This window comes from Corvus kubaryi, unplaced genomic scaffold (genome assembly GCF_017639235.1).
Source record: "Corvus kubaryi isolate FWS band 111438036 unplaced genomic scaffold, C.kubaryi_AGA036_p1.0 split3-37304, whole genome shotgun sequence".
Lineage (NCBI taxonomy): Eukaryota > Metazoa > Chordata > Aves > Passeriformes > Corvidae > Corvus > Corvus kubaryi.
The window spans coordinates 436,125-453,932 of record NW_024582087.1 but is presented as its reverse complement, the minus strand read 5'-3'; the positions used below and the strand labels follow the sequence as shown (position 1 = coordinate 453,932).

The following is a 17,808-nucleotide window of genomic DNA, read 5'->3' as shown; positions in this document are numbered from 1 at the left end:
CCCGGCGCCGGCTCTTGTCCCTCCAGCACATCCCCAGCCCCGCTTTTTTCCAAAAGAATCACAGAATCAATTGGATTGGAAAAGACCTCTGAGAGCATCGAGCCCTAGCTCTGACCAAACAGCACCATGGCACTGAGTGCCACACCCAGTCTTTCCTTAAACACCTCTGGGGGACAGTGACTCCACCACCTCCCTGGGCAGCCCATTCCCAATGTCTAACCCCCCTTTCTGTGAAGAAATTCTTCCTCATGTCCACCCTAAACCTCCCTGGAGCAGTTTAAGACAATGTCCTTTTGTCCTGCCACTCACTGACCGGGAGAAGAGCCTGACCTCCACCTGGCTACACCCTCCTGTCAGGTAGGAGGAGAAATTCCTCCCTGCATTCTCTCCCTTCACCCCTTAAGGAAGTCACGCAGGGCCTGACTTTCCCCATTCACACTCAGCCCTCCAGCTCTGGGTCACTGGGACAGAGGCTCGCCCCTGTGCCGTGCCTGGGCCAGGAGAACGGGGCAGAGCACCCTGGAAAGCCGTGGCAGGCAGCACCCACAGGTGCCCAACCGCAGGGCACCGCCTCCCCGAGCATTCCTCTGCAGGCTGCCAGGACAAGCCTTTCATCCCGACGGGTTTCTCCGAGCAGGGTGGGATCGCCACGCCCAAGGAACGCTCGGGCAGCAGCAGCGGGACAGTTACGGTGCCCTGTCTGTGCTTGTCCTTCCCCAGCTCTCAGGCTGCAAGTTCTGCTTTCTCAGCCTCACCAAACACACCAATTTGGTTGATCCCAGCACGAATATAAGTTTTAACCCCCCAACATCTTTCCCCATTCCTACTGAACACCATTTCCTTTCATTTGTAAGGTTCAATTAGTGGGGAAAAAACCCCCACCGTGGCAATTTTTATTACAAATCCATATTTTTACTAAAAATAAATATATAAACACCCTGCTTCACACTGAGACCAGGAGCCAGCCTGGACTGGGGAGCAGGACAAAGGCTGTGACAGTCCCTGCTCAGTGTGGCTGGGACCTGAGGCTGCCCAGGGCGGGGTGGGATGCCCGGACAAAGGCCATGTCCTGCCTGTACTTCATGGCCGTGGGGGGCTGGCGCCGGAGCAGTTGGTCACCCGTGTCCTGGGGCTCAGGGTCATCGTAGATGGTGGAGATGACAACAGAAGTGTCCCCACGGGGCTTCTTCCTCCTGATAAAAGTTGGCAGCTTCTCCCCGTGGTACCTGGAGGGAAGCAGGAAAGGTTTGGTGGGAGGCTGCAGAGGCCACCAGGCATCCCTGTGCTTCCCAGCTCCTTTCCTGGAACGGTTGGGTTGGAAGGGGCCTTAAACCCATCCCGTTCCACCCCCTGCCGTGGGCAGGGACACCTTCCATAGACCTGCACGTGGTTCCAGCCCTGCTCCAACACCACAGCTCCGCTAAGGAGCCCTGGATTGTCAGGAAGAGCAGCCTGTTTATGTGGAATTCCCCAGCTGAGCAGGGAAAGGCAGATCCCTGGGACAGCCCTGTCCCCACTCAGCTCCCCTTGCAGCCTCTCAGCTGCTGTGAGCCCAGAGAGCCTGGGCAGAGGTGGGAACAGGGGCTGAGAGGGCATTTGGGTACTTACCCCAGCCCCCTCTTGCACCTGGGGTTCTGACCCTCGTTATCCAGAGCTTTGGCCATCCCAGAGTTGCTGCTCCCCAGGCCCAGCCCCTCCGTCCAGCCCTGCTGCTCCAGGACCTTCCTGCCAAAGCCCTGGGAGAGGGGAAAAAACCATCACAGACTTGCTGGACAAATCCCACCCTCATCTTCCCAGAGCCTTCTGCCCTCCTCCCACACCCAAGACCTCTCCTCCTCCTACCCCACACCCTGCGGGCATCACCCCTGGCACAGCCCCTCCTGCCCTGAGCAGGCACCCAGAGCTCACCTTGGTGTACCTCTCGAAGGTGCCAATGTGCTGCCCTGACACGGATCCGTCCTCCAGCCCATCCCGGAGCCGCCGCTCCAGCCACATCTGCACTGAGTCCCGAGCATCCTTATCCCCTCCATCTGGGGAGAAAGCAGCCAGAGTCAGCGCAGCACAGCTCAGGGAGGCTGCTCAGCACCAGCATTTCCCCCAGAGCACCAGGCAGAGGAGGCAGAACCTGTTCTTTTTGGCAACGCTTGCTGCCAGACCAGAAAAACATTGTTTCAGGTTCACTGACGGCTTGGATGCTTTCAAAGGATGACAAAGAGCTCCCCAAATTCTGCATGGTCAGAATTTCCCTGGTTTCCCTGGGGTGGGTGGCTCAGCTCTGATACCTTTGTCATAGTAGATGCTCATGTCCACGTCCCAGTCATCGGCTGTCTGCTCGTCAAAGTCTGCCAAGAGAAGGGAAGCAGCACTTTAGGCAAGGTCTGGCACAGGGGAGCTCTTTGCTGGTAGCCCAGCTCCCTATTTTCCCTAACAAAATGGGAAGGGATCACAGAATCATTGAGGATGGAAAAGATCTCCAAGACCAATCGCTCCAACTGTGACCAGTTCCCACCTTGTCACCACTGAGTGCCACGTCCAGTCTTTCCTTGGACACCTCCAGGGATGGGGACTCCACCGCCTGCCTAGGCCTGACCACCCTTTCCATGAGGAAATGCCTCCGGTGTCCAGCCTGCCCCTCCCCTGGCCCAGCCTGAGGCCATTCCCTCTCCTCCCGCCCCTGTTCCCTGGGATCCCCTCTGGCTGCCCCCTCCTGTCAGGGAGCTGTGCAGAGCCAGCAGAACCGGACACAGCACTCGAGGTGGTGCCTCAGCAGTGCCAGCACAGAGGAAATGGCAATAGAGACTCCCCAAATCCCAGAGCCCACCCAAGAGGCTCCCAATGGCACCACAGGGTGCTCTGGGGGGGCTCTGGTGACCAGTTTTGTGCCCAAGGGAAGGCTCAGAAGCCATGGCAAGGTGTTGGTGGCTCCAGTTGACCTGGACTGCTTGTAAGGGCTTAAACCTGATGTAAGCTGGTGGGCTCAGTGACACAAACACCAACGTCACCTCCGTCCTCCTCCTGCCAGAACTGGGCATCTGTGTAGAACACGAGGCCGGAGCCGCCCTTCTCCCACTTGAGCTCGATCTCCTCCTCGAAGAGCCGCTCCCGCGCCCGCTCCTGCTGCGTCACGTCCTCGTGCAGGGCCTCGTGCCGCTCCCACTCCTCACACGTGTCATTGTCCTGCGAGCACAGCCCAGCAGGGAGCTGGGGGACGCCAGCACGGCCCCGTCCCTGCTGCCTGACCCCTTCCCAAGGCCGTCCCTCTGGAGCAGCTCCGCCGGCAGAGCCGGGCCCGGCCCGCGGCGCTCAGGCCCCGACACGACGGATGAGCTCATCCCCTGACTAACGCCACTGCCAGAGTCAGCAGGGAGAAATCCCACAGCACACCCACTCCACAGGCCCGACCTGCCCCGCACAGATGCCCATTTAAGGAGCAGGTGCGTTGGACCTGAAGTCAGCACTAGCAACGAATTAATTCCACTCCAGCTGATCCCTAAGGAGATTGTGTGGGCTCCCAGGAAGCGGCGCCCTGGCACAGACACAGAGCTGCCTGCCCAGCTCTGGGCACAGCCATTAACCAGCCAAGGAACAGCCAAAAGAACGACTGCAGAGCCAGGAAACAGCCTGGGAGAAACAGCTGGAGGAGTCTGTTTAGTCTGGAGAAGAAAAGACTGATTAAAAAGCTGGAAAAAGGAGGGAACAAAGCGCTCTCTGTGCTCCCTGTTGCCAGGAGAAACCAATGGGGTGGAACTGCAGCAGAGATTTGGCATCTGAGTTAATTCTGGTGGAGGAAAGAACGGGAATGGCTTGCCTGGGGTTCTGTAATGACAGAGGTTTGGGAGAACAGGCCAGACAGGCGTCTGCCAGGGAGAGGGGTGGGATGGCTCCTGCCCAGCCCAGTTCTCCAGGAGCCTTTGTCACAAAAGCCACTTTCCTCAGAGTGGCTAAACTCCAAGTGCAGGAGCATCCAAGGTCAGCCCTTTGTGCAGCTCTGCACGTCACTCCCAGCACACAAACGTGGTCCCCAACCTCCATCACCTCGCTTCCCAGCAAAGCAGAGCTGGGCCCATCTGCCAGGCAGCAGGGCAGGGTCTGCTGGGCAGCAGCAGCCTCCCCTCTGCTCCTCCTTACATCAGACACTTTGGGACCAACCCCTACGACCACCCCAAGCAGTTTTGGGGGGGTCAGGCCCCCCTGTCCCTGCCCCAAGGGGCTCAGTGCACCAAGGGATGAACAACTGTATTTTAACACTGTTTCTAACAAGCCATTTATCCAACTAAAGGAGTAAAAATGAGCTCTGAGAGTGGGATCTGCCCTCATAGCTCCAGCAGCTGAGCCTGGATGGTGCTGGAATATTCCACTTACATCACCTGAGTGCGACTCCTCTTCCTCCTTCTCCTGCCCCTCCTCATCCTCCGCGGGCCGGGCGGGGTGAGTCACCCCCGCGGGTGGCACAGGCTCCTCTCCCTCCGTGATCTCATCCCCTGCAGCCGTGTAAACTCTTTCTTCCTCAGCAACTGTCTCAGTGTTCTGGTATTCAAAGGGCACATTCCCATACCTGCGGGATGAGCCAGTCTTTGGAAAATCCAGCTGCAGTTTCTTGATAACGCGGGGGGGCAGCCTGCAGGCCCGGATCAGCTCCAGGAACACGCTCAGGGGGGTGCCCACGTTCCCAAAAGGCATGAAGGAAGGGGGGTTGAACTCGGGCAGCCGCTTCAGCTGCGCCTCGGTGACCGATTCCCCGGCAGCCGCCCCGTCCTCGCTGCTGGGAGACGCCTCCGGGCCTGCAGGAGAAAAGCGATGGGTTGGGGCGGGTAAATCCCGGCGCCCCCGAGCGGGAGGGGAATAAGCGGAGCCCACACGGGCTCTTCCTGCCTCGGAGCAGATTTGAAGCATTAAGGAAACTCCGCGAGGAGCTCTAACCGCCCGGTGCCCCGAGCGTGCCGTGCCGGGACCCCGCCCGCCCCTACCTGTCCCGGGGCTCAGGCGGACCCTGCGGATGAGGCAGCGGCCGGGCAGCGCGGCGCCGCCGGGCCCGACCCAGCGCTTTCCCGAGTACATGCGGACGAAGCGGCGGGCGCGGCCGGGCCGCACCGACACCAGGCAGGAGCAGGTGCGCGGCGCCGGAGCCCCGCCGCCCGCCGGCGGGCGCTCGGGGCGGTGCCGGTAGTGGAAGCAGAGGAAGCCGCCGGCCTCCAGGAACTGGCTGAAGTAGGCGCGGAGCTGCGCGGAGCGGAGCGCGGCCGGGATGCCGCTCACCAGGCAGTAGCGGGCCGCGCCGCCATCACCGGCGGCTCCGCTGGGCGCCGCCATCTTGGACGGCCGCTGCTGGCGCGCGGGGATGACGTTCGCGCGACGAGTGGAGGGCGCCGCCTGGCGGCGGGGGAGCGCGCGGCAGACCCGGGGTCCCCGGGCCTGGGGAGGTGACAGGGCCTGGGGACAGAGAGACCCTGGGGTGCCACGGGGACCAAGGTACCCCAGCGGGGGGCTCAACATGCCCTGGGGGTGCCCAGACCCCGTTGTGGGGGTGTTTAACAGGCCCTGGGGGTGCCCAGACCCCGTTGTGGGGGTGTTTAACAGGCCCTGAGGGTGTCCAGACCCCGTTGTGGGGGTGTTTAACAGGCCCTGGGAGTGTCCAGACCCCGTTGTGGGGGTGTTTAACAGGCTCCGGGGGTGTCCAGACCCCGTTGTGGGGGTGTTTAACAGGCCCAGGGCTTGGCCAGACCCCCAGGGAGGTCACAAACCCCGGGGGTTTCAGGGCACTGGGGGTGTCCAGGCTGCCCATCCTTATCCCGTGTGAGGGGTCTGGCCTTGTCCCCGTTCAGTCCCACGACCTTTGCTGTCACCCCCCCCTCACAGGCGGGTCCCACGCTGGACAAGCACCTACAGCCATCCCCTGTCCCCGGGACAGCCGGGAATTCTGACTCGGGGCTTGGCACTGCCTGTGGGAGCCATCGGTGGCTCTGGCGCTCCCTCCCCGTGGAAAAAGGCCGTCACGGGGCTGAGATCACCTCGGCAGCGGCGGCAGAGGTGCAGGCCCGGGCTGACACAGCCGTCCTTCCTCACCCCGCGCTGCTGGCGAAGATTCCGGGTGTTTCCGTGGGCACGGGGAGGCTTCGTGCAGCTTTTCCTGACACCTCACCCGTGCCAGCCACGGAAAATGGGATGGGATTTGTGCCTGCTGGCAGCTGCGTGAGGCAGAGCAGCCGCCTCTGACAGCGCCCTCGGGAGAGGCTCAACACCTGGATCTCAACAGCCGGAGAAAGGTCCAGCGTGGGGATTTGGTCCTGGAAATCTCTGTGTGCTGGGAGCAGCCAGGAGCTGCTCATCCAACAGCTCCCACTGTCTGGCAATCAACCTGTCTGCATTGCCAGATGGATTTTTATGGAAAATCCCTTTTTACTGCATTCTATCTTTTCCACGACTGCAGTTTTTTCTGCCCACCCCAAATTCAACACTGTGTTCCAAACCACCGTGTTCCAAAGCACCAAACATTTTATTAAAAAAATAATTTATTGCATCTTATATACAAACCACATGAATGTTCACTTATAAAATACTGACACCTCGCCTGTTGGAGGCAGGAGGAGCGAGTTTTCCAGGTGTGCACCTGGCTCTAACTCCAGTGAGGGAGGTTTGGATCTCCCACTAAACCAGCTCCACTCGGGGTTCACTTTTCACACAAATGGGAAAGCCCAGAGCCCCAAATGAGGTGCAGTAGGTTTAGGTGCTCCTAACTGCTCTTAATCCTTTTGTATTTCATGGAATTATGGAGGAAAGAGAGAATCTAAGGAAAAGAGGGGCGAGTCTGTACACCCTGTAGGATTTAACACTGGCTTTTTCCCTGAAGAAATTTCCTGCATATTTCTAAGCACAGAAGCCAGAGCCAGAGTTGATTCTGTAATGTTAGCCCTCGGTCAGTGATCCCACTGAGGCCACCAGACACCACAGGATCAAGCTGGGGACAACCCTCACTGTTTGGAGTTCACAGCAAAATGAGTAGAAACTGGGAGCAGAGCTCCGTGCTCTGGAACAGGGAAGGAAACCCCTCACCCACACACGCTCCCGGGGCTGGAGACCGGCCCAGGCGGAGCAGGAGCTGCTGTAAAATCCGCTGAGCCACAGCTGCTTCCCAGCGATGCTGCAGCCTCGGCCCCAGTGAAACACGGCGTTCCCGCAGAGTCCGGAGCGCTTCTCTCCCAAATCCCCGCTCAGCAGGGCAGGGGCAGCCACGGGGCCTGCGGCCAGCCCGCGACCTCAAACAGCATCTCCACCAGCAGCTCCCCCATGTCTGCGTCGCCGATGATGGGCCGGAAGAACAGGTCCGTGACGAGGGCGGCAGGGATGGATTTCAAGGAGGAGGTGACCCGCAGGATGTGGGAAAAGCGGCCCTGATCCTCGGGGTGCAGCGGCCGCAGCAGCTCCCGGAGCGCTCGCTGGGCTTCCCACTGCAGGCTCTCGATGTAGAGCGGAGCCCTCAGCCCAGGGATGTCTGTGAGGGAGAGGAGGGAGAGAGGGAGATGAAGAAGGATGGGAAACAGCTCCAGGTTTCTCCCATTCCCACCCGTCCCCATTTCTCAGAAGGGATCTCTGAGGCCACGCTAAGAGATGGACACAGCACTGCTGAGGCGTAGCTGTTCCAGGGATGCTGTGTGAGGGGGAAAAGCAGTTAATGGGCAAAATCATTAAAAGTAAAGGAATCCAGGACTTATTGTCTGCAGGGCAGGCAAAGGTTTTGACATCCTCCCTGCTTCCCAGTGCATTTGGGAATGACCAGAGTTAGGGAGAAGGTGACCAGCCCTCTCTGCTGCTCACACCTGCCCATCTCTGAGCATCTCCAAGCCACGAGGTCTGTGTTTGCCCAGGAAGGTGGTGGAGTCCCTACCCCTAGACGTGGCACTCAGTGCTCCGGGCTGGTGACAAGGTGGGGATTGGCCCAGGGCGGACTCGATGGTCTTGGAGATCTTTTCCAACCTCAGTGATTCTGGGATGCTGTGATTCCATGTCCAGCTGCCAGCGCTGGCCGGCAGAGCCACGAGGGCCTGGCACTCACCCGGATTGAAGAGAATGGCTCCCCTCAGGTAGGTGTACTCGTTGGGGCTCAGGTCCAGCCTCCAGAAGCTGTGGAGGCACCACTGCAGCTGCTGCACGGCAGCCAGCGTGGGCTGTGTCCCCTCGGGCTCCTGCCCTTTGCTCTGGCCGCTGAGGAGGATCTTCTTGAGCATGCTGGGGGCCGGGGCCTCCATCACCTCGAAGGTCACCATCTCCTGCACCAGCCCCAGCAGGAAGAGGGGCACCCAGCAGCTGTCCAGCAGCAGCAGCTGATCCTCCCGCGGCAGCAGGTGGAAGGCAGCGACGTTCTTCATGAAGTTGATGGTTTTGACCAGCACGTCAGAGGCGGCCTGGCAGGTGAGGTGTGGCGTGCGCAGGCACACGGTGCGGCGCTGGTGGCACAGGCAGCGCTGCCGGGCCCCGCCGCGGGGCAGGTTCTGGCTCAGGAGGGTGTACAGGATGGCAGGGTGCTTGTCCTTGCCGTGGCACTGGCACCTCTCACACTCCATATCCACGCTGGTGCTCATGGCTGAGCCAAGTCCTCGTCGAAATTCAGCAGGTGGGAGAGAGATGTAAAATCCCTTCCAAAATATGTCACAGGCCGGATTGTCCCCGTCCTCCCAGCTCTGCCAGCTCGTGGCTGCTCCAGCCAGCTCTTATAAGGCCGGGTCACAGTGAACACCCCTCCACAGCCTTGACCGGCCTGATTAAGCAGCCCTCATTAAAACCACCCAGCCAACCCCGTTGTCCCTGGGCCGGGCCGAGCGAGTTCCTGGCGCGGTGTCAACGGCCGTTTTCTCAATGAATCGGCGGCGGGGAGGGGCTGTGCGGCCTTATCAGGATTACCCAAACAGGATAAACAGAGTCATTACCCCAGGCTGTACCATGGCACCAAGGCCCCATCGGGCAGGTGTCACTGCCAGGGTTCACAGACAAACACAGGGCGCTCGTCTGGGCCCGGCGTTCAATGGCCCCGGCGCTCTGGCCTTGGGAAGAGCAACCTGGAAGTTGTGTTATCAGCGGCTGTTTGCCCGGCCTTGCTCAGGAGGCTCTTGTTGTGGTGGAGGAAGAGGAACCTGGTGAACTGGCAGGCTGCGATGGGGCCAGGGGTCATCTCTCTCAGAGGAAATGTAGGGCCGGGGAAGGGAAAATGCTCCCATTTTCAGAATGAGAGAAAAGTAACGAAAAAAAGGTCAAAGTTCTCATATTTTCCCATCAGAAAGGGACCCGGAGGTGCTGGTCGACAGCAGCTAAACATGAGCCAAAGTGGGCACCGATTGTTCCCCTGTGCTGACACTGCTGAGGCAACTCAAACTCTGGGGTCAGTTTTGGGCGCCTCACTCCCAAGACAGACACTGAGCGCGTCCAGGGCAGGGAACGGAGCTGGGGAAGGGTCTGGAGTACCAGGAGCGGCTGAGGGAGCAGGGGGGACTCAGCCTGGAGAAAAGGAGGCTCAGGGGGCCCTTCTCGCTGCCAGCTCCCCGGCAGGAGGGTGGGACCACGCCCGGGGCCCCCTTTCCCCTTTGCCCCTTTCCCGTCCCGGGAATCGCGGCCCGCACCGCCCGTCGCCATAACAACCCCGCCGCGCCTCGCGCCCCGCCTCTTCCTGGAGGATTGACAGCGCGTGTGACCAATCGGCGAAGAGAGCGGCGCGGGGGCGCGCTGGGATTGGTGGGTGGGGAGGGGCTCGCGCTTCCGTGGAGGCCGGTTCCGGTTCCGGTGGCGGCCCGGTGCGGGAGCGGCGGCGGGATGGGGCTGAGCGCGGAGGAGGCGGCGGAGCAGGAGGACCGGTTCGACGGGATGCTGCTCGCCATGGCCCAGCAGCACCAGGGCGGCGTGCGCGAGGTAGCGCCGCCGGGATCGGGAGCGGGGAGGGCGGGGCAGGACGGAGAGGAGCGGGCGGGGAGCGGCCCGGCCTCCTCGGGCCCCGCCCCGGCACGTGGAGCACGGGACGCACGTGCGCTGCTGCCGGAGCGGCGATAACGGCCCCCGGCAGCGCCTGCCCCGCTCGTTAATGAGCAGGGTGTTAATGAGGCGCCGCGGCACCCTCACCGTGGCCTCGCCCCCTGGCCCCGGCGCCTCCGGGCTTCCCTGAGCTCCCCCGGGCCTTCCCGGAGGGTTCCGGGTGCGCGGGCAGTGCCCGTGATGGGTCACAGCGGGGCAAAGCACCACAGGGCAGGATCGATCTCCCCCGCTCACCCTCCCAGCGCAAGCACCGGCCCCGTGGGAGCTGCCCGTGGTCGGGGATCCCTTCGTGCTCAGGGGTGTGCCCGCCCTGATGCCCCTGGCTGGCGGCTCCGCGTCCAGGCGCTGACCTGCAGCAGGGCTGGAGCGTGTGGGAGCATCCCACCCACATCCCCCGCACAAATAATTTTTTAAAAAATGGTCCTGTAACGGCCCCTCGTGTTGTAGCAAGAATTCTGACTGAAACACCCACGGGACAGAATTCCTGGGAAATAAAGATCAGCCAAGGTCAAGGAGAAGTTCGAGGTTTCCAGAGGGAGTTTGAAGGTGGTGGTTCATTCATTGGTGATCCCTGACAGCTGCAAAAATAAGGAGTTGGCATGCTTTTAGGTGTGCCAAGCAGCAAACTATGGTCTATATATATATATATATATATACACACATCCATATTTAAGATATAGGTATGTATGCATGTGTAAATCCATTCCTGCCCCAGATAAGAGCTCGGGGTATGGGAGCAGGACCTGAGAATAAACTGCTGCCTTTCTTCGTGCAAACACTCAAATGCCTCTTCTGCAAACTGGGAATCCAGGGGCTGGATCTCCACAACGGAGTGTTTTCCTCAGGCAGTGGTCACGGGGCTGATTCCAGGGCCACAGCCACAGATAGGGAGGACAAAGGATAAAGGCTGCTCCAGAGACACGAGGTGACTTGGGGTGGCCTGGCCTCATTGCTCCTTTTCTCTCCACCCTCTCCCTGTTCCCTGCCCCAGCTCGTGAACACCTTCTTCAGCTTCCTGAGGAGGAAGACGGATTTCTTCACCGGGGGAGAGGACGGAGTAGCAGAGAAGGTAAAAAACAAATCCTCAGGCCTTTAACTCTTCTTCCTTCCATCCCACCCGTGTCTGTGCCGTGCCAAGAGTCCCCTGCTTGAGCAGCTCCCAGCAGTTGGGCACACGTGGGCACCAGCAGCTCCTGAGGGAAGGAAACCCAGAGGTGCCCCAGTCCGAGTTGAGGAGCACACAGTTCCCTGCTGGGATGGTGGCACAGTGCAGGGTTTTTGCCAGGCTCTGGCCAAAGGCTTGTTTGGAAAGCAAACCTGCCAGACACACTGACTTAACGGTGCCACAGCAGGTGATAAGCCCGGGTTACCTTGTTTGCTCAGCTCAGAAAAGGCACAAAGTCCTCGGCTCTGCACATGCAGCTGCCCCTCGGATCAGGCTGGGGAGCCTGGATGGAGCATCCCCGGTCCTGCAGGGAGCCCTCACTGGAACTGGAGGGGCTTTAAGGTCCCTTCAACCCCAAACATTCTGTGATTCTCTGAAATAAGAAAGGTGAACCCTACTGTCATTTTTCTTAGAGTAGAGAGCAAATGTCCCCCTGTTCCTGGAGGCTGTGTGATCCCACCTGCGTGGCAGTTCAGAGTGCCTGGCTACTGTCCTTGGCAAACCTGTGCCTGTAAGAGAAAGGTGATATATATAAATACATTTTACCCCTCTAATTCCTTTCTGAGGATCTGTCTCTGTTATTTTCTGGGGCAGACCTCAGCTCACCTACGTGCTGCTCTGCACAGCACCCCAGCCTTATCGACCCTGGGGCAATTCTCTGGCTCCCTGCCTGTGTACTCAGCTTTCCCGCTGAGCACGCGGCCCTTGGCATCAGAGACCTTGGGATTTTGCCTCCCAGAGTCACAACAACCTTTGGAGAATTGGAAGTGAGGCTGAAACCAAAGATTTGTGGAGGAACTCACCCCTCAGTGTAAAAACGCAGGGGTGTTTCAAGCTTTTCTCCTCTAAATCATGGCACTGACGCTCCATCTGGAGAAAAGCCCAGGCGTGGGAAAGGTCAGAAGTAGGTAAAAAAGTTGGATCTGGTGTGTCCAATTGTCCTGGGTGTATGGAGTAGCTTCAGGTGGCTGGGTCGGGCATCAGCTCATCCTGCTGGAATTGCACAAAGGACAAAATGAGTGGAGAATTTTTATTTCAGTGTTATCTCCTGGAAACACACTCCCTGTGTAACTAGGAAGGGCTACATTTAAATATTCTGAATTTTCTCTTTCTCCTCTCTTTTCACTTCCTCCTCTGGTTTTTTGAATTGAAAAAAATCTGTGGATTTTCAGTAAAAAAACCGAGTGACGATGAAGGGGAAAGTCACAACATCTGTGTAACCTAACAGGTGTTCTCATGCTCCTCAGGAGACCACGTTGGCTTGGTTCAGGCTTGAAATGGATGGTATTTTTTTAACCCCCTGTGTCCCTGTCCCTCAGCTGATCACAGAGGCCTTCAGCCACCACAACAAGCTGGCGCAGAAGGAGCGCAAGGAGAAGAAGGCGCGCCAGGAGGCCGAGCGGCGCGAGAAGGCCGAGCGCGCTGCCCGGCTGGCCAAGGAGAGGCAGGAGGCCAACGAGCCACGCATCAAGGAGCTCACAGATGAGGAGGCAGAAAGGCTGCAGCTCGAGATCAACCAGGTGAGAGCCGTGTCAGGGATCTGCAGGTGCACCTTTGTCCTCCCCGTGGCTGTGAGGGGTTAGGACGGCCCAGGCTCGTTCTTTGTCCAAGTGGGAGGACAAAGGGAATCTTCCCCTTGGCAGTACCTCTTTCCTGTGCCTTTTCTAAGGGCTGAGAGTTGCCTGTTTTCGAAGTGTGGGATGCAGTGAGTGGTGCTCTTCAGCTGGAGCTGAAAGGCTGAGGCCATCTAGTGCCAGCTCAGGAAGTGACACGAAGTGCCAGCTCTTGGCTGAGCGTGGTCCTTCTCTTCCTTCTCTTTTCAAACAGAAGAAAGAGGCACAAGGGCAGGGTAACAGTGTCCCAGTGAAACCCTCGGAGGAGGAAGGTGAATCTTCAGATTCCAACAAACAGGTAAAACTCGTCTGGGGATATTTTAGAATCATGGCATGGTTTGGGTTGGAAGGGACCTTAAAGCTCGTCCCGTTCCACCCCCTGCCATGACACCTCCCAGTACACCAGGTTGCTCCAAGCCCTGTCCAAAATACACACTTTAAAAATACAAATTAGAAAATTTGGCTTAAAAAATACACACTTAATTCCTAAATGTGCCAGTGCAGAGGGCTTTTTGGTTTTTTTTCTTGTAGTCATGTTTTAACAGAAGCAGCTATTCATTTCTGGGCTAAATTTAAGTGGATATAAAATACTAACAACTGACCTGCAATACTTATAAAACCCAAGAACTGTTGTTACAGTGGAAACTGGAAAAGCTTCTTTCTTTACACTTGAATTGCTTAGGGAACAGATGATGAAGAGGAAGATGAGAAGGATAAAGGAAAACTTAAACCCAACTCTGGCAATGGAGCTGACCTTCCAAATTATAGATGGACACAGACCCTTTCAGAATTGGATGTAAGTAGTGCTTTATGACCAGGATCTGAGGAATCTGAGGCAATAAGAGCGGGTGCTGGTAAGAGATGAAGCCAATTCCCTGTGTCTCAGTTGCCTCTGGAAGTTTGCTGGAAACAGCAGTGTTTCAGTAGCTGGGGGAGAGCTTCATAACTCAGTAAAATTACCAGGAGCTGTAGTTTGCCAGATTTTGGTCTTGGTTTAACCAGGCATTAAAATCTGCTTCCCTTTTTATGGTCCCTTCCTTTCACCTCCCGCTCCCTCAGAATCTCAAGGAAAATAGTCCCTGCTCTGTCTGACTCCGGTGAAACCAAGGCACAAAGGCTTGGAACACTTGGAACAGCAGCATTGGGAGGGTAAGGAGGGATTTCCCTGCCCAGCTCCTCAGATCTGCTCCTTTTTGCTGCAGCTGGCCATCCCCTTCAAGGTGAGCTTCAGGCTGAAGGGCAAGGACGTGGTGGTCGACATCCAGAGGCGCCGCCTCAAGGTTGGCCTCAAGGGCCATGCTCCTGTCATTGATGGGGAGCTCTTCAATGAGGTCAAGGTGGAGGAGAGCTCCTGGCTCATTGAGGATGGTAAAACAGTCACCGTGCACCTGGAGAAGGTAAAGCAGGATGGGCTGGGCAGGATTCAGGCTTGGCTGCCTCTTCTGGGCTCTCAGCTGAAACAGAACCGCCGTGGTTGTCCTGGGTACAGTGGCAGTGGTGCCACTGGTAGTGGGGTATTTAAGTTTCCCCATCTTCAGCCTAATTTTGTGCTATTCCAGGATATCCAGTGGATTTCTCAGCAGTTCAGGAAAGGCTGGAAGGAAATCAGTCATTTTGAAGTTGTCCCTTAGTGTGTTTTGACATCTGTTAGTGACATGAAAATCCAGGGACAGACCTTCTTGTGTCCCTTCTTGTGTCCCCTCTGGGCCTCTCCAGATGGTTTGTTGTAATCCCATTTATGTCATGCCAAACAGGACATCTGACATTCTCTCAGATCTCCCAGCTGTGAAAATTTAGGCTGCCTAAAGTCGTTTGAAACAAAAATACTCTTTATCTATGTTCAGATTTTACTGATGTTTGGAAAACTGCCAAATAAAGTTTGATTCCATCCTTTTTTTCCTGTGGCTGAGACTTAGAAACCCTAGAACAAGTCCAAGAAAAATAAACTGGTTTTGCTTCTTCATCCTCTAGATCAACAAGATGGAGTGGTGGAACAAACTGGTCTCCACAGACCCAGAAATCAACACCAAGAAAATTAATCCAGAGAACTCAAAGGTAAGATTTCTCCTGTTTTACGGGACGGAGCCTGCTCAGAAATTACCTCACTTGAGCCCAGAGTTGTTCCAATTTGGATCTTGCTTTCAGCTGTCAGACCTGGACAGCGAAACTCGCAGCATGGTGGAGAAGATGATGTATGACCAACGACAGAAATCCATGGGCCTGCCCACCTCTGATGAACAGAAGAAGCAGGATATTTTGAAAAAGTGGGTACAGCTCGTTCCTTTGCATGGTTTTGCCTTCCCAAGCCCCTTCTCCTCTTCCTCTCTGGCACAAATCAGTGAACAGAGAGCAGCTTGGCCTTCAGTCCTACCCATGCTCACATCTGCACAGTCACTGTATTGTTGGCCAAGCACCAGTGTCTGTAAAAGCCTGAGGGGCTAGAAGGCCTAATGGGAAAATCTGGGGATGGCCTAGCTCTGGAATTGTCTTAATCTGCTGATTTCAAGTCCAGAAGGCAGTTTAGAACTGGAGGTGCCATCTCTGCTGAACTTTAACATGGTCTTAATTGGTGTCTAATCTCCCTCGGTAGCCCAGCTAATCACCCCTCCCTCCATTTGCCCCCAGACAGCTGTCCCCAAGCCGCTTTTATGGCTTTATTGCCCTGTTTGGCATAAATGCCCTGTGGCAGGGAAATGACTCCTGGAGCTTCCAAGGCCGTTTGGGAAGGTGTGGAGGTAATTCTGGGTCATGCAGCTTCTTCAGGAAGCGCAGCCCCACACCTTATCCCTGGGTGGAGGATTGCTGTGGCTGACCTGACTCTGTGCTTCCCTTGGCTTTATCTGTAGTGCCAGAGCTTCTCCGTGAAGCTGAGTGGCTTTGACCAGAGCAGAGCCCAGGCTTCCCTAGTGCCTGGTGATCAGTGGGGTGGGAAGTTCCCTCTGCCCCCAGGACACCTCCCTGGCAGGGTCACTTGTTTGGTGCTCTGGAAGTTTGGCTGGCAGAGGATGGAGAGGAAGTTTAGACTTTGTCCAGGGCAAAGGAGACTCAGTGACACCCATGTGGGTGCTGATCTCTGCCAGGAGCTCTCCTGGCTGCCAGACAAGGACATGATCCTCACAGCACAGATGCCCCTGGAAGTGGAAATGCTGTGGAGGCATTTCAGGGGAAACCCTGAGATGGGAACACAGAGGAGACCATGCTGCCCTTACTTCACTCTGTGTGTGAGTCCTGCACAGGGCTGTGATGTGTTGTGTCCCTTGGGAGCAGAGCAGAGGAGCCTCTGTGTGCATTGGGCACTCCTGGGCACAGGGCACTGCCCTCAGGACTTCCTGATGTGGCAACCTCAGTCCAAATAGTCCCTGGAAGGTGTCCTTGCCCATGGCAGGGGGTTGGAACAAGATGACCTTTAAGGTCTTTTCCAACACAAACCATTCTGTGATTCCCTCTGTTGCACCTGGTTTGAAACCAGATTCCTCTGGTCATGTCTTCCCTGAGATTTTACTGTCAGAGCACTGGGATATTCCCCATATTCCCAGTAAATCTCCAGCTGACAGGCTGGAGCTTCAATCCTAATCTGCCTTCACCATCTCCCCTCTGCCCCACCATCAGTGTCATGGCTGCTACGTGCCCAGCCCAGAGGTAACAGTTAAGGGGGTGTGTTTGGTAATTAACAACTCCCATGTGTCTGGACTTGCTGACCTGGTAGGCTGGCAGCAGTGCTGCTCCCACTGACCCGAGGACAAGGTGCTTGTAGTCCAAGGAATGTGTCCCAAGGAGCTCAGCAGAACCCTCCCTGCTGTGGAGGCTGTGGGGTTGCAGCAAAACTCCACAGTGCAGGAAGCAGAAATCCTCTCCCCAAACAGAGCTGCCTCCTGCTGACTCACCCAAACTCTTTGTTTTCCTTGCAGGTTCATGGAACAGCATCCAGAAATGGACTTTTCAAAGGCTAAATTCAACTGAGCTCTCCCCTTCTCCTCCCCCTCTTTCAGTCAGCCCGTTGAATGGGGCAGGATATGTATGGTTGGATATTCCTCACCTTGGGCAAGTAAAACTTCCAGCATCCCCCCACCCGAGCTTGCTGCGGAGGCACCTGCGCGGAGCCACCCTCAGCGTCCCGTGCAGCAGAAGGCAGGGCCAGAGTGCTCCAGACAGAGACATTTGCCACAATTCCCAAGGGCCAGTGAGGAGAGAAGGAGAGGTTAGAGCAAAAAAGGGTGTTTTTAGGGCTGAGAGAGCCAGACCTGAGAGGTTTTGGGATAAATCCTTAAGGTATTGCTTCGCTTCCCTGGGCTGCGCGGAGCTGCTCATCCACACTGCCACTGGCACAGATACTCCTGAGCTCTACTCCCTCCTGCTCTCCTGCAAAAACAAGGGTCAGTTAATTTTGTAAAATAAATCTTTTTCTGCCTTCTTGGGAAGGGAAAACAGCAATTTAAAAGCACAGCTGTTGCAGTAGAGACAGACCCTGCTTCTCCTTGCTGCCGCTCCTGTGCCAGAAGTGGGACAGCTGGAGCACTCCAGGGCTCCCAGCACAGCTGGAGAGGTCAACCTGCTGTCCTAGAGCAAGGAAAGGCTGGAGAGTCTGTGGCTGTGGGGGGGCTTAGGGGATGCTGTTGTTGCTGGGAGTGTCTCCTGCCTCTTTCCCAAGAGCCTCTCTCCCTGCTGGCGACCACGGGCATCGCCGCGTTCTGTGCGAGCTCCCGCTGACGAGTGGCATCACTCTGCATGTTCTTATCTCTGTTAAAACTGCAGTGCAACATAAAGGAACACAAGTGGAATGTCTCGGGCAGAGCGTGTGGTTTCTCTGGCAGAAGGGATCTGGGATCCAGGCTGAGAGGAGAAGGAGGAGGTGCCAAGGGGGCTCCTGTGCTTGTGCTCTCTGCAGCTGCCTGTGAATACCTCTCCAGCTCTGGACTGATCTCCCTCCCTCAGGAAGTGGCAGTGGGAGCTGTGTCTTGCTCAGGAGCGCTGCTGACCCCCATTCCCAGCTCAAACCCTCAGCTCTGCCCAGGGGTG

The 17,808-nt window shown here is 57.1% G+C and overlaps 3 protein-coding genes across 3 annotated transcripts; 1 reads left to right on the top strand and 2 right to left on the bottom strand.

The window, feature by feature from the left end:
• Positions 1-877: 877 nt before the first annotated feature.
• GPATCH3 (G-patch domain containing 3) lies at positions 878-5,342 on the bottom strand. The gene is made up of 7 exons (XM_042015634.1): positions 4,968-5,342; positions 4,363-4,781; positions 3,003-3,177; positions 2,283-2,342; positions 1,909-2,030; positions 1,609-1,736; positions 878-1,226 (listed from the first exon to the last, which is right to left on the bottom strand). The coding sequence occupies exons 1-7, from the start codon at positions 5,308-5,310 to the stop codon at positions 1,007-1,009; spliced, it is 1,467 nt and encodes a 488-aa protein (XP_041871568.1). The 5' UTR covers positions 5,311-5,342; the 3' UTR covers positions 878-1,006.
• Positions 5,343-6,474: 1,132 nt separating this feature from the next.
• Positions 6,475-8,914, bottom strand: NR0B2 (nuclear receptor subfamily 0 group B member 2). Its single transcript, XM_042015648.1, has 2 exons — positions 8,051-8,914; positions 6,475-7,489 (listed from the first exon to the last, which is right to left on the bottom strand). The coding sequence occupies exons 1-2, from the start codon at positions 8,574-8,576 to the stop codon at positions 7,209-7,211; spliced, it is 807 nt and encodes a 268-aa protein (XP_041871582.1). The 5' UTR covers positions 8,577-8,914; the 3' UTR covers positions 6,475-7,208.
• An 842-nt stretch (positions 8,915-9,756) lies between these two features.
• Positions 9,757-17,570, top strand: NUDC (nuclear distribution C, dynein complex regulator). Its single transcript, XM_042015646.1, has 9 exons — positions 9,757-9,894; positions 11,006-11,083; positions 12,499-12,699; positions 13,007-13,090; positions 13,475-13,588; positions 13,995-14,189; positions 14,764-14,847; positions 14,938-15,056; positions 16,701-17,570. The coding sequence occupies exons 1-9, from the start codon at positions 9,799-9,801 to the stop codon at positions 16,750-16,752; spliced, it is 1,023 nt and encodes a 340-aa protein (XP_041871580.1). The 5' UTR covers positions 9,757-9,798; the 3' UTR covers positions 16,753-17,570.
• Positions 17,571-17,808: the final 238 nt, after the last annotated feature.